Source organism: Perca fluviatilis, chromosome 6 (genome assembly GCF_010015445.1).
Source record: "Perca fluviatilis chromosome 6, GENO_Pfluv_1.0, whole genome shotgun sequence".
Lineage (NCBI taxonomy): Eukaryota > Metazoa > Chordata > Actinopteri > Perciformes > Percidae > Perca > Perca fluviatilis.
In genome coordinates, this window is record NC_053117.1 from 10,701,299 (window position 1) to 10,727,596 (window position 26,298).

At 40.2% G+C, this 26,298-nt stretch overlaps 2 protein-coding genes and 3 long non-coding RNA genes across 8 annotated transcripts in view; 3 read left to right on the forward strand and 2 right to left on the reverse strand.

Annotated features, from left to right (window-relative positions):
• tm2d2 (TM2 domain containing 2) overlaps positions 1 to 3,395 on the reverse strand; it is a 67,646-nt gene extending 64,251 nt beyond the window's left edge. The window contains exon 1 of one of the 2 annotated variants that reach the window (XM_039803261.1): positions 3,033 to 3,395. In XM_039803261.1, the coding sequence (XP_039659195.1) occupies positions 3,033 to 3,259 (227 nt within the window). In that variant the 5' untranslated portion in view covers positions 3,260 to 3,395. The remainder of the gene's footprint in view (positions 1 to 3,032) is intronic. The other variant, XM_039803260.1, reaches the window with a different exon arrangement.
• LOC120560596 lies at positions 521 to 1,219 on the forward strand. The gene is made up of 3 exons (XR_005639493.1): positions 521 to 593; positions 692 to 786; positions 1,109 to 1,219. It is a non-coding gene; the product is annotated as an uncharacterized LOC120560596 (long non-coding RNA).
• LOC120560597 lies at positions 1,333 to 2,136 on the forward strand. The gene is made up of 3 exons (XR_005639494.1): positions 1,333 to 1,446; positions 1,644 to 1,709; positions 2,049 to 2,136. It is a non-coding gene; the product is annotated as an uncharacterized LOC120560597 (long non-coding RNA).
• Positions 3,396 to 10,890: 7,495 nt separating the features above from the next.
• Positions 10,891 to 11,596, reverse strand: LOC120561145. Its single transcript, XR_005639566.1, has 3 exons — positions 11,519 to 11,596; positions 11,304 to 11,405; positions 10,891 to 11,184 (listed from the first exon to the last, which is right to left on the reverse strand). It is a non-coding gene; the product is annotated as an uncharacterized LOC120561145 (long non-coding RNA).
• Positions 11,597 to 25,139: 13,543 nt separating this feature from the next.
• Positions 25,140 to 26,298, forward strand: part of LOC120561142 — a 20,516-nt gene continuing 19,357 nt past the window's right edge. Inside the window, exon 1 of one of the 3 annotated variants that reach the window (XM_039804112.1) lies at positions 25,140 to 25,613. The gene's annotated coding sequence lies outside the window, so the exon portion shown is untranslated. The remainder of the gene's footprint in view (positions 25,614 to 26,298) is intronic. The other 2 variants (XM_039804111.1, XR_005639562.1) reach the window with 2 other exon arrangements.

Sequence of the window (26,298 nt, forward strand, 5' to 3'; positions counted from 1 at the left end):
ATTCAAGCCTTGTTTCACTGGTCATGCATTTGGGCCATCCTTCCTAAAATCATGACAATGAAATCATAATTTAATATTCAAATACATTGATAATGATGAATTAATGAAGGTAAAAGATTCAGAAAACAAAGTATTATGAAATTCACAGGTAAAAGTAGTCCCTTTTTCAAAACTTTAAATATGCATGAAGGAAGTGACTAACTTGATCACCTCATATATTTGGTAACTGAACATGTGGTGAATGTCCTTACAGGTCATCAAAGCTTACATGCGAGCTACCCTTAACCAGTACGACCCTGCTCATCGAATCTTTCAAATAGACCATTACACAAATGGTGTAATTCTTGGAGGTTCAAGCGAGCAAATGAATCGACACCTGATGCGAAAAGTCTACCGTAATTTGAACGACAACACGTCTAGGACTGATGTTTACTGGCAATTTTCCCATAAGAAAAATCCCCCAAAAAAAACAATAAAATATTGGACATGTTATGCCTCATGCTGTTGTGCTAATTTCTTCAAAGGTGAACCTGGATATCTTTGACGCTGCTGTGTCATTTGTTAATGTAAATAACAACCACTGGCGTTTCGTGGTGAGTACAACAACACAAATAATTGCAAAGAACATTAGCAGAGGATAATTGCTGATTTCGTACTGTGCTTCTGCTTTTTTCTTATGTATTTGTCCCAGTACCTTCATGCGCCTTTAAGGACTTTATTTGTGATGGATCCTGCCACTGCAGAACAAGATTTTCACCTCTCCATAACTGCTGTTCAGCGTTACAAGTAAGAAAATAATACCAAATATCACTTAATTGTCCGACTAACAGTGAAGCATCATTTCAATTGTGGGTAGAAATAAATTATCCAAAATACAACTGCAAACTGAAATTGATGTGTGTCACACTTTAACATAATTTGCAATTCAGTAATAAACCTTGGCAAATGGTTATAGATCTGTAAAGTAGTCAGACATGAGCAAAAACTTGGTCATCATCTGGGGACTAATGTTTCAACAGTATCTGGATGATACTCTCAAAATATTTGCATACATGCTAAAGTTCTGAGTTTACACTATTTGACATTGGTGCATTGCATTGTCTTCCAGCAGCTACTTTCGGATGCGGCAGAATGTAATTGGGAAACAGGTGTGGAGCAGTATAAAGTGGAAAGCTGCAACTACTCCACACCCAATCCAAAAAGATTCCACAAGCTGCGGAGTCTTTGTGATGCAGGTATTACAGAAGATTCTGAATACCCCTAAGCATGCTTGACAAGTACTTGACTACACTCTAGTAAGGCATATTATTTTGCATATCATCATGTCTATCAGATGGCTGAAGAGGCAATCAAATCCTTCCCGGCGATAACTTCATTCACGATGAAGAATACACCAAGGGCTATGAGTCGTCTCCGTGCAGAAATGGCAGCGGAATTACTGTCCTGGTAAATACATAAAAACATTTATTTAGCTGAATTAGGCAATAGATCTTAATGATAACCCAATTAATTTTAACTGAATGCTGTATGTAACTCTGAAGCTTCTGCATGCTGGCGCTTTGTTGTTGAGGTTCTCCACTTCAGTAATGCAGTGTGGGAGTAAATTTGAAAGCTTACATAAATTACTGTTATTCTTATCGTAGAGAGAGACGTGCCAAGACATATTTGTGCCAAGGGACACAAATATCAACGCTGTTGTAATTGACTGGGTAGGTGCCTCGAATCCAACAACACGAACATCTACATGCTGTAAAGTGTATTGGAGATTAGAAAGTCGTTGGAATATCCTGTCCTGTTGTTAAAGGAACCAAAGTTACATAAATAGAGGATACATATGCACCCTCACAAAATTACGTTAATTATGCTAGTTAGTTACTGTGTAAAATATATTATGTGTAAAGAAATTATGTATAAAATCTAAAAAAGCTATTGTGGATATAAAATGTCAAATCTGTGACAAATTTGTAATTATGTCATTTACATTATGCACCAAAATATCACTTAACCTATATGACAAGTCTAAGTTTAATTTGTTTCTTTCTTTGTAGACCCAATGTGACTCATGCAGAAGATGGTTCCACAATTTCTGCATTCCTGCAACCAGAATGGTACATCTTCCCGAAGAATTGTTTAAATGTACCCTGTGTGAAAAAAAATAAATAACTAGAACTGTAAGCACTTATGACGGGGTCGCAAGTGTCCCCCGACGACCCGGGGAGGGCGCAAAAGTTGGACCCAAAACATTATGGTGAGGCAAAAGACAGTTAATATTGAGAGTTGTGAGCCGCAAGTACTGCACTACGTTGACGGTGCAAATATTACATTAACATTGATTCAGTAGAAGGGCCGAAACTGGTCTACGATGGCTACAGGGCCCCCTAATGGACGACCTTCATAGAACGTGTTTTTTTTTAAAGAATAAGCTTTGTGCAATGTGTAGGGGGGTTAGTTGAGTTCATCACAAGTGGTTTGACATAAATAGGTTGAAAGGGTAAGCTGCATAATAGATTTTTCGAATGTGTCGAATATCCAAAGTCCAATATAAAACCAACTTTACCACGGTGAAAACTCGGGCTCAGCATACCTTGCTAACGTAGCTACTAATCTCGCTTCTTCTAACCTTAACCCTTGGTAGAACATAATTTAAGGCCCATTGTTAATTATTATGACCTTACTGCAGTAACTTCTGCAAGTATGCAAAAGTAGGTCCTGCACTGGTAGTAGCTAGTAAGCTACTACCAATGCAGGACCTACTTTTTCAGGATTCAATTAAATGCAAACGCTCGCAGCTGTTCAACACTGGAGAAGTTGAAAGACAAGATTTTTTGTATTAACGTTATACATTAATGTTGCATTCTGCTTTGAGTACTGGGTTATTGATGTAACGTTACAAGTGAATTTCTGAAAACATGTTGCTTTGTTAGTCTCACAAAAGCAGCTGCGCGTAATTAACGTTAGCATTAACGTTGACTTTAGCTAACTTAGATTAACGATAGCATTGTATCGTTACTGTAGCGTTTCGTGTTACTTACAAATAGCTGCAGAGGACCACTGGTGACGGAGGTTTGTACTCAAAGGGCTCTGTATAATTCGCACTTTCCACCGGTATTTCATATGTAGCTCCCTGACCAGGAGAAACAGCAGGATAATCAGTTGTCGATGAGTTTTGGGAGTGAATTCCTCCCAGGCATTGTAAAAGAATCACCGTCAGTAGCATCAGGAACTGACCGCACAACAGAATATAGCTTACTGAGACCATTGTCACTCTCAAAATACTACATTAATTCTAATAAAATAGCCATTCATGGTTAACGGCCACTTTTAAGCCAGCTAACGTTACCAAGGAATGTTTGATTGAGTCGCGTGTGTATGACGCTATCTAAACCCTTCTTCTTTTCTTCTTCTTCTTCTTCTTCTTCTTCTTCTTCTTTTTCTTGGCAGATTACTACTTTTGTATTATACCGCCACCAACTGTACAGGAGTCTACCCCACTAACACATAATGTGTAGCTAGGGAACGTTTGGTGAACGTTAGTTTCTGGTTCCCTCAGAGTTATAACCATAGACAGTATATAATGATGACCAACAGACCCCGTTGCTCTGGACGGAGACCAGTGAAGACTTTTTTTGTTGTTTTTTTTTTTACTGGACCGTGTCTTTATTTTTTATTTTTTTTATCAAAATATTAAGATTTACAAACAAACATGGCTGGATAAAACTCGTTACATCCATCAGAGTAGGATACAAGGAAAATATAGCCAGATGGAGCAGCTCTTAATACAAACAGGAAATATAGATGTAGCCTTAGTAACATTCAAATAAAGAGCTTTCAGCTATTACAGTCATTCAGCTATTAAACTCAGTTGGGAAGTGTTTTAGGGTATCACATATGTTTTGTGCTTTAGGACTTTTCAGAGTTTTTAAGGATTTCATATACAGTTTAAATTCATTTAAAAAAACAACAAATTTGGGAGATGATTTCACAATTCTACATTTGTGAATAAAGAATTTAGCTAGACATACAATTGTATTAGTACAGAGCTCATCACCCTTGCTTTGCAATATCAATCCAAATGTTATGTCGTCACAGGAGAAAGAGGTTGGGAATGAAGACATCTGTTGCTTAACCCATTTATGTATATCACACCAAAATGTCTGTATCACATTACATGAGAAAAACACACGGTCCGTAGTTTCAACATCATTTTCACAGAATGTACATTTATTATCATCCAAAGCGAAGTCTCAGTAATTCTTTAGAAGGGTAAATGTTGTTCATTACTTTGAAATGTGTTTCTTTCACTTTAGGAGATATAGGGAGTGTTAGATACATTGTTCTTAGTTTAGTGATTGAAACTTTATCAAATTTTTGTAGTATGTTATTTTTATTATGCATTTTAGGGTAAAGATAATCAATAAAACAATTTCTAATAAAGTGGTTAGTGCATTTTTTATCCAGAATAGAGAACCCTTGAATTGATAGAGGGGCCAATTGTGGTTGTATCGGATAATATGCCGAAATGTTTCTTGTTAAAAAGACAAATCCTTGGGGTAGTGCTTTACGTAATTTAGTAAAGTCTGATTTTAAGGGTTTGAAATTATGTTTGAAGCAAAATTGTTCCTAATTTAAAAATTGTCCGTTGGTATCCATTAAGTCGACCACGGACCATACAGTGCCTTGCAAAAGTATTCGGCCCCCTTGAACTTTTCGACCTTTTGCCACATTTCAGGCTTCAAACATAAAGATATAAAACTGTAATTTTTTGTGAAGAATCAACAACAAGTAGGACACAATCATGAAGTGGAACGAAATTTATTGGATATTTCAAACTTTTTTAAGAAATAAAAAACTGAAAAATTGGGCGTGCAAAATTATTCAGCCCCTTTACTTTCAGTGCAGCAAACTCTCTCCAGAAGTTCAGTGAGGATCTCTGAATAATCCAATGTTGACCTAAATGACTAATGATGATAAATAGAATCCACCTGTGTGTAATCAAGTCTCCGTATAAATGCACCTGCTCTGTGATAGTCTCAGAGGTCCGTTTAAAGCGCAGAGAGCATCATGAAGAACAAGGAACACACCAGGCAGGTCCGAGATACTGTTGTGGAGAAGTTTAAAGCCGGATTTGGAAACAAAAAGATTTCCCAAGCTTTAAACATCCCAAGGAGCACTGTGCAAGCGATAATATTGAAATGGAAGGAGTATCAGACCTAGGCCTGTCACGATAACAAATTTTGCTGGACGATAAATTGTCCCAGAAATTATTGCGATAAACGATAATATTGTCATCGAGAGACCATTTGCATCTAATATAATGATAATGGCATAATAATACAGGTACACCTTTTCAAAGATCAATACACTTATTTCTAAATAATATTTAACACTGGAACTGGAAGACATTTTAAATATCCAGAACATGTCTTTGATCTCCTTTAGTATGTCGTCTTTCACGCTGATGTACAGTTGTGGAATTGCCGTTTGTGACACAAGTTCTCAGACTACAGACTCTGTACTACATTTTACAATTATTTAACTCTAAATATTAAATTTAAATAATATATAATTAATAAATTAAATCTATCTGTATGGCTATCTGCCACATGGCGAGTAAATGTACCAAAATAGTTCTGTTTTTCAGCCTTCATTTTGGCGAAGGTGCGGCTTCTACTCCTCTGCAGGTCGGAGCTTCGTGGGGCGGGCGGGACACACACACACACACACACACACACACACACACACACACACACACACACACACACACACACACACACACACACACACAGGTGCAACTCTGACATACTTTCCATGCACCCTGTCCGCGGGACAGCTGTAGGCTTGTACCGTTAATGTTCTGTGCATTGTCGGAAACATGCAGCCACTTTCCTGAAACCGCTTGCGAGACTGACCAGCGGCGTGTATGTCCGAGCCCGTCTCCACAGTCTCCACCTGCAGGTTGTCAGCTGTGTGGTTTGGATTGAAAGGGAGAAACGAGACGCCAAATAACACGGTGGATATCGCTCATATAGGCCTACTTTCTTTTTGACGGCGCCTTAACTGCAAAGTGCTGCGGGAAACCCTGCTCCAACTCTCAACTAGCGTTTGTCTGTCTCTGTCTCTCTGTCCGCAGTCCCGCCCCCACAAAGACCATGCGACTGACAAGAGGGTTCACTCCTCGTTACGCTAAGGAACCGAGAGTGGTCCTCCAGTCTCTTTGGTAGAGAGAGACGAGGAAAACAAACAAGCATGCAAATGGAAATTATCGCGGCCGGAAAAATTATCGAGCTCATTTTTTTTTATCGTGCGATAACTCGATTTATTGACTATCGCGACAGGCCTAATCAGACCACTGCAAATCTACGAAGACCCGGCCATCCCTCTAAACCTTCAGCTCATACAAGGAGAAGACTGATCAGAGATGCAGCCAAGAGGCCCATGATCACTCTGGATGAACTGCAGAGATCTACAGCTGAGGTGGGAGACTCTGTCCATAAGACAACAATCAGTCGTATACAGAGATGGGAAGTAACGAAGTACAAATACTTCGTTACTGTACTTAAGTAGATTTTTCGGATATTTCTACTTTACTTTACTATTTTTTTTTGTGGCGACTTTTTACTTTTACTCCTTACATTTTAACACAAATATCGGTACTTTCTACTCCTTACATTTTAAAAATTGGCTCGTTACTTTAGTTTTGTATACGAGGTCGTAATGTCGGAGAATAGCGCGACCACACCCTCACACGCGCGGCGCCACAGTACGCCGCACAAAAAAGAGAGAGACTGCTGTCCGGAGGATAATCAGTTGAGATCGTGTGTAAGGCCCTTGAGAACTGTAAGTAGTATAACTTATGTTGTCAGTTCATTTAAGCCTGTTGTTGTATTGGTCTGTAGTTCTTGCACAGTTAAAGTAGGTTAGCTAGTGATTTAGTTGTTTGTGTTCTTCACCTGTTAGCTAGGTTTCACGTTGCTTGTAAAGCATCAAAAGAGAGAAGTTGTCTCTGTCCGTGTTTTACACACACACCTGGAGGGGAGGGGGGGCGAAGTTGGAAACCAGCATCAGCTTTAAATACGGTCCTAATCTAGTCCTCACTAACAAGTTTCAAATAATTTCACCGGATTTACCGTTATTATTTTTCACGTGATCAATACCGAATTCAATCTAATTGGATGGGAATATACTGTAGGCTACGTTGCATGTAACACACCACTACAAGACGACTCGACAGATTCGGCCGCATTCTGCATTCATTTGCGGCAAATAATTGCAGCTTGATGGCGGTAACGTTAGCACTAGTAGTATGGACGGCGACATGATTGAAAATGAAGAAAACCGAGATCCCAGAGATTAGACAGACAAGCAGCAAGACGTTCACCATCCGGATCTACCTGAGCGAGATGTTTGAGATCGGCGCGGGCAGCGCAAGGGCGACTCCTGGCCAAGGCCTGTATGTAACTCTAAAAGTATGGGGAACTTCTTAATTAATCTATGTTTAGTAATTCATATTGGATCTTTTATTTTCTGGCTGTATTTGAGCACACACACATACATGTAGATGCCTTTAAATGTTAAGTGGACGATTAAAAAAAAGAAACTGGATCTGTGAATTCTCACAGAATCACAATTTAATTCATATCTTGCTACTCAGTCAGAATCTTATTTAGCTGGAGTCCCAGTCTCTGTCACAATAATCATATATGTGATGTTTGGCAGACATCCATTTAAAATTTAGACAATGGCATATAAAGAGCCTGGTTTTTATGTCCACTGAAGTTTCTCATCTTGCACTCTAGTAACGTGTGTGGTCCAGGTAGCTTTGCATAAAAAGTGGTTGTCATTCGCAAGGCTACTTTTACTTTTATACTTTAAGTACATTTCAAAGCCCGTACTTTGTTACTTTTACTTAAGTAAAGAAGTTAAATCAGTACTTCTACTTTTATCAGAGTATTTTTTAACACAAGTATCTGTACTTCTACTTAAGTATGGGAAGTGAGTACTTTTGCCATCTCTGGTGCTCGGCAAGACAGTTTTGTGTTTGAGCGCCCCCAAGTTGTGTTTTACTGTAACTTCAGAAGCTCCAGACACGTGAGCAAAAGCGTTGTATATCTCATTGGTCGGATAATTTTTTACGCGGCGCGTCAAACCAAAAAAATTAATCCGAGGCGTTTTTTAAAAAATGACGCTTTTACGCGTGGCGTTTTTCGCGTCGGTGTGCACACTCACATTGGCGCCCTTTGTTTAGTCACGAGGTGTTAAACGTTGGCGAATATCGCGCGTGAAATTCGTCCCGGTTTGAACAGGCCTTAAGAGGCGTTATCAGCATGGGCTTCAGCAGTCATGACGTCGTCTGGTTTTGACTTTTTCAGTGGTGCTGGTGGTTTAGAGGAGATGCTAAGGTGTTTTTAGTACCTCTGGTGTTAGTTTCCATCCTTTCAGGACCGCCATAGTCGTGTTCTTGGAGAGCCTTTGATTTAACATTAGCTTTTGTGCTAGCCATGTTATGGTTTGCAATATATCGTATTCCAGGAGGTGCTCCGGGTCACTCACACACTTCTGAATTATTATTGAGCTAAGGTTCATTCTGTTGATATTCAAGGCTTTGCTACTCTGAGCCATTCACAGTGCGTCTGCTCTCTCCGCCATCTTGAGCCTCCCCCCCAGTGAAGGCTATTAGAAGCACTTTTCAACTGAGAGAGACAACGTAAATGTGACGTGAGCAACGTGTCTGAAAGTTGTAAGTGTTCTGGTAGCTGTGCCAAGAGAAATCTCAATTATTCCCAATCTTGCAGAGACAGAGAGTATAGGTATACGTAAGGAGATAACATGGGCACAGGTTAATTATTGCTAACTAAAATGCTAGTTAACATTAGTAATTAAACCTAAACAGCTCATGTAAGTCGAAACTGCCTAATGTAGCACAAGTAGACTTTATATTTCAAAGTAACAGTTTTTCGTCAGATCGTTTAGAGAACACAACGTTTTCTACTGTACCAGAAGGCAGCATCATTTTACGGAGAAAGAAAAGAGACAAGTGAGAGATATCGACTGTGCTTTGTTGTTTGGCAAACAATTAGTTGTTCCATAAACTCCCGGGCAGTTCAGGGGCCTGCACTACGAAGCAGGATTTGGCATTAGCGAGCTAACTTCAGGTCCAACCCAGGATTTTCTGTATCACGAAGGTGGATCACTTGTTATCGGTTCAATCGCCGTGGTAACTCATGCTGAACGCCTAACCTGGTCGGGTGCAGGTTAAGTTGGAGATCAGAGATTAACCGGTGTAAAAGCACCGCCTACTGACCAATCAATACTCGATTGATAACGGCGTCACCATTCTTAAAGAAGCTCAGGCGGAGCTCGGTGCACAGACAGAGAGAGAGAGAGAGAGAGGGGAGAGAGGGGTGCGCTCATAAAAGTTAAAACATGTAGAGACCGACAATTCCCTGATGGGTATTTTTATGAAATATATATATTTTAATGGGAGGGAATTACATATCAACTTCTTGAGCCGTGTGTCGCCAATGCGCACATCGTTTTGAATTATGTTTTTATATTTTTTATTTGCTCTCACGATCGCTTCCCACTGCCAGTATTGCAACTGAAATAATAGGCTAAAGCAACGACAGTTTATGGAAAGCACAAGCCCAGCTAACAATTTTTGGTTCCCAGAACGTTCTGGGAACGTTCGTTTTTGGTTGCGCGAACGTTCCCTGAAGGTTAGGTTTGGTTGTGTTTTGGTTGTGTTTTCGTTATTATGGAAAGTTGGTTGAACGTTCTGGGAACGTTCGTTTTTGGTTACATCGAACGTTCTCCGAACGTTGTCAGAACGTTCCCAGAACGTTCCCCTTACGTTGCAACCTTTAGAGAACCTTCCCCTAACGTTGTAACCTTTATGGAACGTTCCCCTAACGTTGCAACCTTCAGGGAACGTTCCCCTAACGTTCCCTGAAGGTTGCAACCTTTAGAGAACCTTCCCCTAACGTAACCTTTATGGAACGTTCCCCTAACGTTCCCCTAACGTTGCAACCTTTAGAGAACCTTCCCCTAACGTTGTAACCTTTATGGAACGTTCCCCTAACGTTCTTTTTTACATTCCCCTAACCTTTAACAAACTTTAATAACAATGATACTAATTTTATTATTACTTTAAACCGTCTGCATGAGCAGGAATGAATTATATATTAGCAGGAATGAATGAACAGGCAAACTTGATTGGATTTAAAACTTTAATTAACAATATACAAAGAATAATAAAAAAATACAAAATAGATAAGGATGTAGAGTGCAAAGTAATAGTGCAAATGCATTGTGCAAAATGCATATTGGAATGATAAAGTATGTAATGTGTAGGTGAAAGGCCAAAGTGGGGATGAGCCCACTTATCAGCAGTTCAGGAGAGTGATGGCAGAGGGAAAGAAGCTGTTCTTGTGTCTGGTTGTTTTTGTGTGCAGGGATCTGTATCGCCTGGCAGAGGGGAGGAGGCAGGAGGATGGGAGGAGGGGAGGAGGCAGGAGGAGGGGAGAAGGGGAGGAGGCAGGAGGATGGCAGCAGTGTAGAAGATGGCCAACAGCTCTTGCTTCCGCAAAAAAAAAAAAAAAAAAAAAAAAAAAAAAAGCTCCATGGTATAAGCTCCCTCGTATTGAAGGCTCAGTCCTTCTCAGCGGACCTAAAAAAAAAGAAAACAAAAGAAAGAAACAAGTTTTGATATGTCATTACTAAGAATAAACACATTAACAAAAAGCAAGATCTGCCTGACTAACAACCCTGTTTTTATTCTGATCACAAATATTGATAGTTTTTGATTATTATGATTATTATTAACATCACAGAAGAATTTCAATTTACCGTCTGTGTGGGGCAAACTTCCAATCAAGTCCTCCGCGTCTGCTGCAGTCAGCGCAGGGAAGTTTTTCTGGGAGACCGCTAGAGTAGAAGTCAAAATGAAGCAACGTTACAAGTCAAATTAAAACCTCTTATTAGCCAAGCTAAGCATAATACTGATGTGAACAATAAAGTAACACCTGCCTGTTATAACCCTGCAGATAGTCAGGTCCTGGAAGGCCTTCTTTCCCTTTCTGCCCCGCAGGATATACTGTTTTAGAACGTCATTGGTTGCGACTCGCCGTAGCATGCGACGCATGGCAGTACCTCTGGTCGAACCTCCGGGCTTGTCAGGAAAAGTTGCTGTAAAACATATAGAAAGACAAATTATACACGTGGAACAAAGTGGAGAGCTTGTACAATCTCATTTTGTAAGAGAAGTCAGTTCTGTTATAATTTAAGTTATGCAAAAGCCACTGTACCTTCAACTGGGTCCCAAGATGAAGTGGCAGGCCGAGCTTGTGTTAGAATACACCCATCCAGCTCTGGGCGACCGGCTGGTTTCCTGTGTGATGTTGACTCATCTAAAAAGACAGTAGATATGAATATTGGTCAGTTCATTTATGGTAGGTTTCTTGCAAATGCCATTGCATAACTACAATGTTACATTAGACAATTGCAAAAAAAAACCAATTACATGCAGGTGGTGGTGGCAGTGATGTCTACTGACCTGAAAAAAGGCAGGAAGAGACAAACACATCAGAACAGTCACATGATAAGCACCAGGTTGAGTGTCAGTGGTTCCATGGTAGGAATATGACTGGTTTCTTAAATGCATGTATAAATGTTAACTTACAGACAGGGCTTCCACACACACGCTCCGTCCTGGAACGCTTTCTTGCTTGTGGACTGGAGTCATCTGAAATAAAAGACCATACAATTTTTACTGATTGCAAAAATAATATTTGAATGTATACAGTGTAAACAAACATTACAACATAAACATTGTATGTGACGGTATTTCTCAGGACTTTTGCATTGTAGTCCAGAGACTTTCTAATGGGGAGACACAGCATCCATAGAAGTGCATGGGGTTAGTTTGTAAAGCCAGTATGGCAGCTGTGTAGCCTAAACATATTCCCTCTATTCCTGTATGCTTCCCTATTCACTTAAATAGGAAAATAGCTTGCCGATAACTGCCCAAAGTACGTTGCAAGGTGGCCGCCGGAACTTGCCTAAAATGACTGATTGTATTGGCTATCAAGTATGTACTGTACACTAAAAACTAATTGAAAGAACTGGTATGTCTTATTTGCTAACAACAACACGCAAGCAGGTTAACACGATGACACAAAACATACAATGCGGCAAAGCATGTATGTCGTCCACGCAGCAAACAAAGCGCAATATATATGCAATCCATTTAAAGCGTAACTCCTCGCCACAATGCAACCTAGGATCTTTTGGTAGATATGTACCAGAGTCAAACTTCGTTTAAAAGCATAATTAGGACGGAAACGCCGCACTTTTAAGATTGATCATATTGGTTTTCTGGTCAAACGACCTTTTGATTGGGAGAACTAGAGGCTACTTTTATCGCATCAAAATCACTATATGTAAAACACTAAGAAGTCTCGACACAACATGAAACTTTGTCTCACCCGGGGAATTTACACATGAACTCGAGCATTGAGAACATTGTTTGTGCACAAAGAGTTTGCCAAAAATAAAATTTTGAACAAGTCGCGCGTACTGGCAAGATGGCGACGTGGAAAACAAATGCTGAAGTGAGTTGTTGAACCTTTTTGGTCAACCTGATTAAAACCGGAATATAACAAAGCACTACGAGGGAAAGGGGGCTTACGGTTAGACCCCAAACCGTTGCACTACAACCATAACATCATGAAACTGTAACGTATTTCACTTACTTTTTGGGTGCGAGATTTGCGTGTAAGCAAATAAAATCTTCTTTCTTTGTCCGTTGGTGTAGCGTATCAAACGCGAAACGGAAGTCCGGAGGACAGGACTTGAATCGGTCACCTGAGAGCAGAGGCACGGTCTTCCCCTACTGGCGGGGGTGTAACGGTTTGGATTTAAACACTGATTGAGCCACTTGTTAGAAGTGAAATGTAAGAAGTGAATTGTCTTAGTTGTGAAAATCGATAGATTCTTGTTTTAAGTATTTTCACCTAATACAGTTAAAACAACGAAATCAAGCACAAAAGTACAGTTTTTAGCAAAATTGATTTCAGCCTAAAAGTAAATATATTATCTTGCTATGTTGTTTATCTTACTTAGATTTTATAAGACCAATAATTTTTGAGTGAATCTAAATCAAGTGACTGCAAACCTTTTATATGCTACTTCAAAAACTTAAATGGAGCTGGTATAAATAAACATTTCAAAACCGCACTCAGAACAACCAAAAACAACCAAAAACAACCAAACGGGAACGTTGTGTGGAGGTAACAGTGCAACCACAGGAGAACGTTCCCGTTGGTTGGTTCCCCTAACGTTTAGGGAACGTTATAACCCTGAGGGAACGTTCCCTAAACGTTAGTTTTTGGTTTGGTTCGACACACAACTCAAAAGACAAAACTACGTTCCCCACACACGTTCTAGCGTTTTATGTGTAGTGGGGAGTGTAATTGACCTCTCGCCGGCCCCTCACACCAATCACACATCATAGCAACCGTTACTATGTGAGCAGGTCCGACAAACATTGACTCCAAGCAAGATGGTGAAGCAGTGCGCCCACGGCGTTTGTAAATCAGACACTAGATACCCCGATTGTCTGGAGGATTCATTTGCACTAACGTGTTTACTATTTGGCAGCCTGAAAACTGGTATTAAAGGCTGTAGAAAGAATGCGGAATGAAAAGAGATCATGCGGTCAACAGTGTTGCCGTAGTAAATCGGACTCCAGCTGAAGTTTATAGCCTACATCCTTGACACATGTATTCTATAGTCCTAATAGTAATATACAGGCTTATATTGCAATCTCTTAGGCCTACATGTAGGTGTACTTATATTTAAATAAACACACAGTAGCTGAGTTTATGCAGTGTCTTTTATTTTACTCATGTTTTTTTCATGAGTCAGCTGAGGGAGAGTGCGTGTCCTCCACGTGTCCTCCGCCCCCCGTGCTGGACCCTGTCTCCTGACAGCAGAGGGGCTGGAAAAACAAGCCGAAATAACTCGGTCAATGGTACAAATAAATCGTTCACGTTCAAGAGAAAACGTTTCATAAATGAGGGCCAACGTGAGCGGTGCCTACAATGGATAAAACAGTGTGGACGGCCCCACTCCCAGTTAAATGTGTTGAACATTACGAAGCATAAATACGTCTGCTCAGAGGTAAGGCTAACAGCTAACTAGTTACCGTGTTGTCTAGATCTACTAACTAGAGGCAAGAACACAAATTGGACCAAAGTTATGATTACCATGGATATCATTGCCAGAATGTTAACCTACTCTCTAAGCTAAGTTTATCGAGCCCTTTAGCTTTAGCCAACATTAGTTAACGTGTTAGCTAATGCTAGCTACATTAGCTGCTGTTGTGTTGGGTCTTTGAGCTCCCCAACTTTATTTTTCGTCAGTTTACAACAAAGTCGAACATTTGAATATATCCCTCCACTGCATACTGTAACCCCTTTTGCCTCGATCTGGAGGATATCGCGGAGGTAAAGGTCACTGACACGCACGAGTATAGGCTACCTCTTCCCGTCATGGCAATCTGTCGCACTGGTCGTGTTTGACCATTTGTTTGTCGGACGTAGCAACAGTGACTAAGGGGGGCAGGGCTTGGCGAAAGGCTAATTAAGGTCAGATATTGGTCCTGACTGATGGGGAAGTGATATTGGAGTTGTAATTTAAACATCTACAGCGTCTGCTATTTTTTTGTTTTTTTTGCCAGCTTTCCTTCCTGTTTTAGGAAGCAGCGACTGTATTGCGTTTTCCCTGTAAAACCGAGTCTGTGTTCTTCATATTTATGTAGAATTATAATTTGCTCTTCTTATAAAAAACATGCGGCTCTGGTAGATGTTTGCGATTGGTCGTGGTGCGCAAACACCGCCTCTTTTATGTGAACGCGCACGCCGCTGGATTGGGAAACCCTGAGTTGACTGAACTAGTTGATAACCAGCATCGTGATACAGCTTATGCGGAACCACGGTTGTTAGGTTAGGTGAAGCCGGATAACTGACAGATATCCAGGGCATGTTGATCTTGCTTCGTAGTACAGGCCTCCGGGCTTGTGTATGGTGTTTAAAAACTTTCTTGTGGAAGTGATAGAGGCAGTGATGTTAGTGTTTACTGTACGGGACTCTCACACCTCCTCAAAACGCAGCGCGATATGGGGTTGCGTTTCTCCAAACGTTATTTACTCGCAAGACAGGCGATAGCAAACCTAGACTCTTCTAAGCATCAACAAAGGGCTCTCACTAACTATGTGGCCTCAAGATAGTAACTCGTGGCCTCAAGATAGTAAAGTGTTTGACACATGGACCCTTTGTTAATAAACTGGACCCTGTAGTATAGTGCAATACTTCACATTCTGTGCAATATTCTCTGTTTTAATATTCAGTGTGCAATATAGTTTACTGCAGTTCTGCTTCTATTTATTTACTAGTACTGTTCATCACAATTCTGTTAATATAGTAATGTAAATCTTGTAGGCTGCATATCCATAGTCCTTTATAATTCTTCTTCATATTTTATAGCCTATATTTATACTTTTTACATGTATATACTTGTTTATTTACCAACTTCTATTATTATTTATATTCTTTTAAATGTCTTGATCTGCACATCAACTGTGACACAAGAATTGTCCCCCGGGTTATCAATAGCATCAATAAAGATCAATAAAGTATTTCTGATTCTGATTTTAAATTAGCCTATAGTGGAGTGTGCAGACTGGTTCATTAATTATTGAAGTGTTTCACATTTTGGTAGTTTTGAATGTAAGAAAAGCATGTGTCCGTGTAGCCTACGAAAAAACGTCAGGAGAGGGCGTTCTAGGCTTAGGTCACGGTACCTCCGTCTGGCTGTATTTCCATATGTGTATTTCCCGGTATTTCCCAGTTGACGGCCCAGTTTAATAACAAAGGGTCCATGTGTCAGACACTTTACTATCTTGAGGCCACAAGTTACTATCTCAAGGCCACGAGATAGTATCTCGAGGCCTCGAGATAGTAACTCGTGGCCTCAAGATACTATCTCGTGCGAGATAGTATCATTCATTATTCGGTTTTCAAACCAAAACAAAAAACCAAAACATGTTATGTTTTTTTCGTTTTTATGTTTTAAAAACCTGAACAGAGAAACACAAAAACAAAAACACAAAAACCATGTGTTTTTTCTTTGGTTTTTCTGTTTTAAAAACCAGAACGGAAAAACAGAAAAACACAAACACAGATATTCTCTTTCTGTTTGTCATTCTAAAACAAAAACGGGAAAATCCTCCCTTTGATATGGCTCTGGCATTTATTGGCCAGGCGTCCATGCCTACGCAAGGTAACGTAACCCCCTGACCAATCGGCTATCCTAACCTTAACCACTTGAGGTCAAATGCCTAACCCCAACCAATCAAGCTGCTTCATAGGGCGGGTCTAGAGGTGGCGATAGTGGGATTTGTAATTTCGCGGGCCACTCTAGACTAACGTTTACATTACCAGACTGCACAGCAATTATTTCAGTAGCTAGAAGCTAGCGAGTAGCGATAACGGATGGCTCTAGAGATGTACACAGAGTACATACACAAATTATTTGAGAGTGGGAAAACACACGAACAAATATCCACCGCCCTACAGCGCGTCGGTGCCTCACGGTGCTCGGCCGCTATTATTTTTTGCAGATGCCTCCAAGACCTTCCACGTCTGAATATCGGTGATGTACACAGGATTGTCGACTCCTGTGCAATGGCTCCAAACTCCAAGAGGAATAAAGGATTCAAATTCTACATTTCATCCTATATCCACAATTATGAGGGTAAGTAGCTATGTTGTTTTTGATGGTAGCATCTTCGCTAGAGCTAGCTGCTAGCTTATTTTACTTGCTATAACTGTTGTACTATGTCAAAATAATTTCATTGATTATGCTTTTCTCAGTATCTAATAAAGATCAGGTGTCAGGAGAGGTTACCATCAGGGCACAGTGTCACAGGTCCATGAAGAAATCGGAGAAAGCGCACAGTTTGAGTGTATGGTTAGGGATAGGGGTAACGTTAGATACGATATCTGTTGTTGTTATTTTACTTTTACAATCCAGTGTGCCCGGGGATTTAGCACAGATAAAGTTCAGCTCAACACTGTACATAAACTACTGAATGGCTGAAAATAGCTGGTGACTTTACTTTGCCAGTCCCCAGTGGTCATCTGGACTTTGTTCACGTTTACTGTCTCTTTACCTTATGCCACGCTACTATACTGTTGTAACCCAGCATTAACGTTCTTGGGGGTCCATGATGATGAACATAAAACACAAGCACATACATATGTTTTATATTCTGCTTCTACTGTAGAAGTGCAATTTTTTTAAATGAAGATGAAAATTAAGTATTAGGTCTAGGCCTACAGTATTGTAGTTTTCTCTCATACAAGTTTAGCTCGACTTAAATTTAGTAGAAACAGTGGCCAGGCAGGTACGTTTATTTAGCTGGAGCCCCACTGGGTTAGTGCTCTCTTACTTCCTTGCTATGCTTTCTCTTTCATAAAGTACCCAATGAATGATCAAGCCTAGAAAGGCGAGAGTATTTACTTATGGCGTTTTTCCATTACATGGTACCTGCTCGACTCGCCTCAACTCTACTCGCCTCGACGCGCTGTGCGTCCGTTTTCCATTGCAGATTTTAGTACCGCCTCAGCGTGGCTGGTCGTCATAGCGACTGCCGTGGGCGTGGCTTAGTAGCGTTGGCTTTTCCCCGACTTATTTCCTGGTTCTCCGTCTCCGTAAACAACATGATATCAAAGAGATAGTTAACTTTTACTGCTCCAGATTTCCCACCGTGGTCAGAAAGAACAGGGGAGACACTTTGTTTCTCTCACATATATATGACTCTAGAGTCGCTACTCGCTGCGGAGATAATCGCCGTCACTCTCTCACTTCTCCTTCGCTCACCAGCTCCCCACACACACACATCACACATGCACACACCAGCGCACAAGTATAAACATCAGGCCACTTGTATGCTACGGAGAAAGCTCTGCGTGGAGCCTCCGGCAGCAAAAAACACCGCTGGCTAAACTATTTAAAAATGCCGTCTCTCGCTAGTGACGATTCTTTCCGACCAGTCAGCAGCCTGCAGGTTTTCACGTCACCGTTTCGGCTCGCCTCAGCTCGCTTGGAACCTCGACTGAGGTGGTACTAAAAAAAGTATCTGTTAGCAGGTACCAGGTACTTTTTTTCGTAATGGAAAACCAAAAAAGGCGAGTAGAGTCGAGGCGAGTCGAGCCGGTACCATGTAATGGAAAAGCGCCATTAGACAGCTTTATTTTGCAGGTGGTCCTGAAAGATTCAAACCCTGTGGAGTTGCTACATCATAAATGCTTGTGTATGGCGGGAGCAGCACTTTGTTTCAGTCGGCGCATTACAGTGAGCTGAATTTGTCTGCAGTTCCCCCTGTCTTAAGCTGCACTGAGGGAGAACAACAATGGCACAAGCCTAGAACTTTGGTGATTATAATGTTTGTTGTTGTTGTTAAATATGTCTTTACAAACTGATTGGGGATATGTTGAACCCCATTATGCCCAACAGGGTGTAAAGCCAGGCCCAGTGGATAGGATGGTTGTGCTCTCTGCTAAACCCAAGACTCAAACAACAACAGAGGGAGTCAAGTAAAGTCACATATAGTAGATGTATTGGAATGTGTGAGTGAATATTTGATTTGAAATCTGTTTGCTTCCTGACCTTCCAAGTAACTTAACTTTTCACACACAGGAGCACACTGTACAAAGGCCTCAGCGGGATTTACCTGATCTCTCTGTGCTTCAGGTAAGTAGGGATAGAGTAACATGTAAGGATAATGGTTTTTAATATATGTTTTGGGTGGGGTGCTTTTATGCCTTTAATGAACAGGACAGTAGCCGGAATCGAACCCAGTTCCCATACCATATCAAATAGCTAATTTGGTCTTTTGTTATTACTACATGTGTGATGTGAAATTGTAGTTACTTGGTATTTCAGTATATTGTTAAAGTACTAGTCAACCTCCAAGTGACCGAGGCCTACAAAGCATTCCCCCCGGCTGAGGCACCAATAGTCTGCAGTATGGCCATCAGCGGTGACGTCCTGCTCACCAACTCAAGCCTCGGGATGGTCCAAAGTGGAAGCCCAGCCAGCAGCAACAAGGAGAGACCGCTCCTTTCATGTTGCCCCACCACGTCCATCTCTACCCCTTCAGGGATACCATCTAGAGCCTGAAGTTTTGTAACCACTGAAGAAGAACAGCGCCACTTGCAGTGCCTACATACAGGTCAGCTGGGACATGGCACACAAGTATGAGTCCGCTACAAGAGAGCAGAGAAGCTGCATGGAGTGGCACCAGCTGAGAAGGCCCAGAGTGACTGCCTCTCACTTCAGGGAGGTGTGTCATGTCAGTGAAAAATCTGAAGATGGACTTGTTCACAGAATTCTGCAATGAACTCGTCAAACAGCAGCAATGCGGAGAGGGCTAGAGTTCGAGGCTGATGCAATTTGGGAATACTGCCAAACAAAACGTGTCAATCACTACCCCTGTGGATTTTTAATCCACCCTGATGCTCCCTGGTTGGGGGCGTCTCCAGACGGACTTGTTTTTGATCCTTCGGAGTCCGTACAGTTTGGGCTTATAGAAATGAAATGCCCCAACCTAAAAAGTTATGTAGACTGTACTTACCTTAAAATGAAATCTGGCAATTTGGAACTAAAGAAATCACATGCATATTACTGGCAGGTATAGGGTCAGATGCTCATTACTGGTTTGACATGGTGTGATTTTGTCATTTCGGCTGAAGACGACCTGCTGATTCAGCGGATTTACAGGGACAATGATGTATGCAAAGTCGTCAGACAAAAAATTGACCGTTTTTATTTCTATGTTTACATGGCAAAATGCATGTAAAGTCTCTGTCCCAAACAAAAAATCTAATTGTGAAAATGTAGTTTTGTAAATGTATAATTCCATATGACGTAACGCGGCACAGGGGATCTGGGCATGGATGTATTATAATATAATATAATATATAATATAATATAATGTATTATTATATACGGATGTGGGTCGCATAGAAACAGATGGGGCGGGGTTTCACTTGACATTTCCCAGCATCCTCAACCCTGTGATATTTTTGTATTATTGTCTCCTTATGTGTGCCACATTTTACACAAACAGGGGAGATAGAGGCATCTAATTTATTTATTTTTGATTTAGTGTAGTATATCCTTGTCATGAGCTTATATTGTATGAGACGCAGATTCTCATTGGTGGTAATGGTGTTGGTTATATTTAGGCAATATTTTCCAGATTATGTCAGTTATTTATTTGAAGTTCTTTGTTCCAACCCTCATATTTTTTTTGAGAAAATAATTATCTGCCTGTGCTTCTATAAGGTGTTTGTACACTTTACTTATTCATTTCTTGTTTTCTCCTGAGTTTAGGAATAGCCTCTGAGTAGCTGAGGGTTCTGTAGTCCTATTATAGTTTAGATCAAAGTTATCTGTGATCCTGCTCTTTAACTGAAGATATCTAAAAATGTCCTTATTAGTAAAATTAATTCTATTACCAATTGTTCAAATGGCTTTATACTGATATGATAAATAATATCTCCAATAGTTGTCATTACTTGTCATAGTCATTGTCATTGACTCTGTTTGACATAGCAAATGTTACTAGTGTATATCTTTTGTCCTTTTATTGTAATTTCTACCTGCCAAATGGACTACAGATGGAAATTAGCCTTGGGCTACAATCTGGCACTTTTATGTGTACTGCTGTACATGTTCATTGTCCTGAAATAATAAAATAAAATAAATAAATTCCATGATCTCCACTGTAGGGTGATTGATGGGTTATTCCACAAGCGTTTGGAACATTCATTTCTAACCCTAGAATATGTTTTAATCTGCTCCATGTTCTTAATGTGCTATTTGTGACAAAACTAACATTTTTAATTTTCCGCTTCGTAAATCAACCCTGTGATGTTGTCAACTTCATAGAGAAAATCTCCACACTTAATTAATAGTATGGAGCTACAGGTGTAGGGCAACACTTAATGAATACATACATACGGTGGCCGACAGGGGCAAACGCCCTGCAACTTCAGAAAACACATGCAAATAGACAAAACACAAGCAAATTAAGAAAACAACTACATTAATTTGACAACACATGTGCAGCATTCAGCAAACGCACTGCATATACACACAACACAACCAAATATACAAACGCGCTGCAATTAAAAAAACGATGCAAAAAGGAAAGCAAACCCCGAAAAAAGAAGCGATGCAAAAAGAAAAACAACTTCATTAATTTGACAACACATGCGCAGCATTCAGCAAACGTGATGCAAATACACAACACAACCAAATACATAAACGCGATGCGAATAAAAAACGATGCAAAAGAAAAGCACACAAACCCGAAAACAAATGCAAAAGAAAAACGCTGCATCCAAATTCCACAACGGAAGTTCTCCAGACAGGGAACAGCTAATCAGCTGGATTGCGCCCCCTTTTCTCGCTTTTTATTAGAGTCGGGTATGGCTGCATAGTAAAAGAGAACTCCTGTCTCATGCCCTTATTAATAACATAATATAATATATTAGTAATATACAGTCTCTGCTCCCGTCCCAGCAGGGACGCTGGTGCCGTGCTCGAGCTTCGACCTTCAAAAATAAAAGCTTCGTTTTGTCGGATCGTCTTCCTTTGGTGTTTTGATGATGATTTTGAACTAAACAGTACGGCAATCATGCTAATGAATACAATAACTTTTCAGGGATGTATTACTTACAACACAATGGAGCAAGCAAAGCAAGCAAGTTTTTGTGTTTATTTGCAGGCGGGATTTATTCAGTTTGATAAACGGTAAATTGGCTGGTTTTTAAACAGGGAGGGATTATAAATAGTCTGTTTTTGTATTTCAAGAGCGAGTTGCTCCACAATATGAATACAGATTGGTCACTTATTTTGTTGTATAATCACAATATTACACATGATGAGGTCTACACTTCAGTGATGCGCTTTCGGACCTGGAAATTAAACCCTCTTATTTAATGTGGCTTAAACAAACGTCCACGTTAAACACTGATGCAGTTTTAAATGTTTTATTATACACGAAGTTTACAGACACGTCTCTGCTGATTGAGTATCAGCTGTGACCCGAGCCGGAGACCCCACCACCCAACGAGAGAAAACATATCTCAAACATAGACTTAATATTTACAGTCTGTGAGCTCACCGTTGCACACCGTTCTGAGATTGAACGTCTCTCTCTCTCTCTCTCTCTCTCTCTCTCTCTCTCTCTTTTTTCTGCTTCCCCCCCCAGCCCCCAAAAAAATCAACTGTTCCACTGCTAGTGTAATATTGTGATTATACAACAAAATAAGTGACCAATCTGTATTCATATTGTGGAGCAATACGCTCTTGAAATACAAAAATAGACAATTTAAAATAGTCCCTCCCTGTTTAGTAAACCAGCCATTTACCGTGGGATTTATCAAACGGAATAGCCTAAACCCGGCCTGCACATAAAGACAAAACTGCTTTGCTTGCTCCATTGTGTTGTAAGTAATACATCCCTGAAAAAGTTATGGTATTCATTAGCATGATTGCCGTACTGTGCCGTTCAAAAACATCCAAAACACCAAAGGAAGACGAACTGACTCAAACGCGGTTTTATTTTGAAAAGTCCCTCCAGAGGTCTGGAGAACTTCCGGTTGTGAATTTGGATGCAGCGTTTTTTTTTTGCATTTGTTTTCGGCTTTGCTTTTTGTTTGATCGCTTTTTATTCGCATCGCGTTTATGTATTTGGTTGTGTTGTGTGTATATGCAGCGCGTTTGCTGAATGCTGCACATGTGTTGTCAAATTAATGTAGTTGTTTTCTTAATTTGCTTGTGTTTTGTCTATTTGCATGTGTTTTCTGAAGTTGCAGGGCGTTTGCCCCTGTCGGCCACCGTACATACACACTTAAACTGTAATACATTAAAACGTTGTGATGAATAATTCTGTAAACCCATAACCACCAGTCCAAAATGCATCTAAAGTGTCTGTCCCATACAATAAATACCAGCAATTAATTGTTATTTTCTTGTCATTTTAATAAAGTAAAACAAGTTATTAACTCTATATTGAAAACAGATAACCACATAAAATCATGAATGTCAAATTTATTAAATACCTGTAAGTTCACAATATGTTACTGTAAGTTAACAATAATACAAGTTTGGGGTTGCCAATTATTTTTGAAAAAGTGACCTGTAGTAGTTATACAGGTTTGTGATGTTATTAGGTATTGCACAGTGCTTACAATTATACAGTGATACAGCGGCGTAACCATGGACTACATTAAACCTGAGTTTAGTGATTCCTCTGACAACCTGACATAATAATAATAATAATAATAATAATAATAATAATACATTTTATTTAAAGGCGCCTTTCTCGGCACTCAAGGACACCGTACAGGGTTATAAAAGACATTAAAGCAGTAAAAAATAAAAATAAAAAAATAGCACACAAGACAATGCACACAAGTACAGCTGTAAGTGCAGTTTCCTTGCTATCAAACGTATCCAGTTGTCATTTCATTTCAAGCACAACTAAAAAACATTTCAAACTTCATTTGCCCATGTCTTCACTAAGGGGTCCATTTTGGAAATTTGAGAGAAGACAGGCTACTGTAAATATCTGATTAATGCTCCCGGTTATGGACAGGGGGATGGTGGTGTCGAACAGTTTGTTCTCTTTGACTCTTCTGATCATCCTTTCTACGTGCACCCTCAGCCGAGCTATGGATTGGGTCTGTAGGACATCCTCCTCTGGCATCTGGGCCCTCTGAGTGACAAAAGCTGGACAATAAACAGTCCTAGTGTGGTGGAAGTTTTCCTTGAAGCAGCAGGGTTAGTGATATTCATGATAAAATCAAAACGAATAATGACTGTTTGAGAATTAAACCAAAGTTTGGTCTTTGAGTATTTATTTACATTTGCAAATGGAGAATCACAGTTTCAAAGGTAAACTGAAACAACTGAAAATGTCTTTCTAACCTAAAGTCTAAACATCCAAACATCATATAGTGAAGAAACTCTGTTAAAGAGGTGATATTATGCTTTTTGGCTTTTTCCCTTTCCTTAAAGTGATGGTTCGGAGTAATTCACCCTAGGGTCCTTTGCACCATGACCTCGAGCCAAACACCCCCCCAGAAGCTTTTTTCATCTGGGTCGAACATTGGGAGAGTTAGCTGGAGTAGCATTATCAGCTGAATAGCTTAGCGCAGGGGCTAATGGACCCACGTTTGTATCTTGTAAGTTACCCCACTAATAATGCCCGAAATGATACCAAACATCTACAAGTAGTACAAATAGGTTATGCTCTCGTAAAACGATGGATTGGAAAGTTTGTAAGTACACCAGAAGTTTATGAACACTTGCCTGCTCTTTTCAGCTCTCTGTTGCTGCTGCTGCTACCTGCAGTTAGACAAGTGCTTAGGGCCGTCTACAAATTACTACACCGAAAAGAGTTACAACAAAAATATTTATTAATTCAATGATTAAATAAGGTAATGTCTCCAAACTTACCTCAATTATTACTTGTCTCCTGCTAGTTATACTACAGCACTTACTTAAAAAAACAAAGTTAAATTAATAAATATTTTTGTTGCATCTCTTTTCGGTGTTGTAATTTGTAGACGGCCTAAGCACTCGTCTTACAGCAGCAACAACAACAACAGCAGAGAGCAGAAGCCAGCAGAAGTGTTATTTACATAAACTTCTGGATTGCTTACAAACTTTCCAATCCATCGTTTTATGAGAGCATAACCTATTTGTACTACTTGTAGACGTTTGGTATCATTTCGGGCATTATTAGTGGGGTAATTTACGAGATACAAACGTGGGTCCGTTAGCCCCTGCGCTAAGCTATTCAGCTGATAACGCTACTCTAGCTAACTCTCCCAATGTTCGACCCAGGTGAAAAAAGCTTCTGGGGGGGTGTTTGGCTCGAGGTCATGGTGCAAAGGACCCTAGGGTGAATTACTCCGAACCATCACTTTAACTATGTTGTATATGTTTTTGGGGCATGTAATAGGTTTAAAAAGTGAAAAAGTCCACCCCAAAGGTAGTTTCCATCTCCAGCAGAAAACACTGTTCACAAACTGCTCCCAACAGCTCTATTGTAGTGAAGCCTTTTCTTCGTGACGAGCTGACGTCAGCTCGTAACAGAAGTTATAAAGCTCGCCTAGCTGCTAAGCTCCCCTCCCCACCACCACCACTAATTCAAGTTTGTTAGACCCAGAGCGGCTGGAGAGTTGAGAGTCTCGGTCATGTCCAGGAGACGCTGTATTCGTCAGTGCACGGGGAAATTTCCTTTTTTTCGTCTTCCGAAAGACGATGAATTTAAGAGTCAGTGGTTAAAATTTGTTTTTGGCACTATTCCCCAGGACTACAACCCCAACCTTGTGTTGTGTTCTGTCCATTTTACGGAGGACTGCTTCCTGAACCTGCAACAGTTCAATTCAGGATTTTCAAACCGTTTAATTCTGAAAGACCGTGCAGTTCCGACTCTGTCTGGCCATCCTGGAGATTCAGAACCACAACCTGTAAGTACGCTAGCTATATTTTATAAACCTTTACCAAGTGTTCAAGTGGGCTGTTGAAGTGGGCAGGTTGAGCTAAACTACAGCTAGCTAAAGCTGTAGCTAATGTTATATCCGGTGTGAAATTGTTTAGCTCATTTTTAACAGATTCTTTTTTTAAATATGGTGATGGGTTGTGTATTTAAAGATGCGAAATATTGCTGTTGTGTGGATGTGCATTTATGAGTAACTTAGCTTATACCAGTTGCTGTTACGGTGGCAGTGAAATGTAGCCTCGTTACAAAGTTAGCAGAAGCTAACTTTCTAGCTAGCTAGTGCTAACGTTTTGTGTTCAAACCGTTTTGTTCAAAGCTTTTGAACACAATTACGTAACACTGCATTAAAATCGGCTATCGCTTTTCAGTCAAAATATGTAGAACAGTGTACAAGTGTGCATGTGAAGGTATGTTTAGAACGTTAATGCTACTTTACAGGTTGATTGGTAAGGGCGCCGAAACCACTGTATGCCTCAGCTAATTTGGTAGTGTTGGCTAACGTTCTTTAAAGTGGTAAACGACACCTGCGTTTAAGTTGCTTTTGTTACATGGAGACCGTTGTCCATAACCAGCAGTATATTTGCTCCGTACTTACACAACCGGGGCTTTGACTAGCAAAAGGATGTCATGTGGTGTGTTCATTTGTTTATATG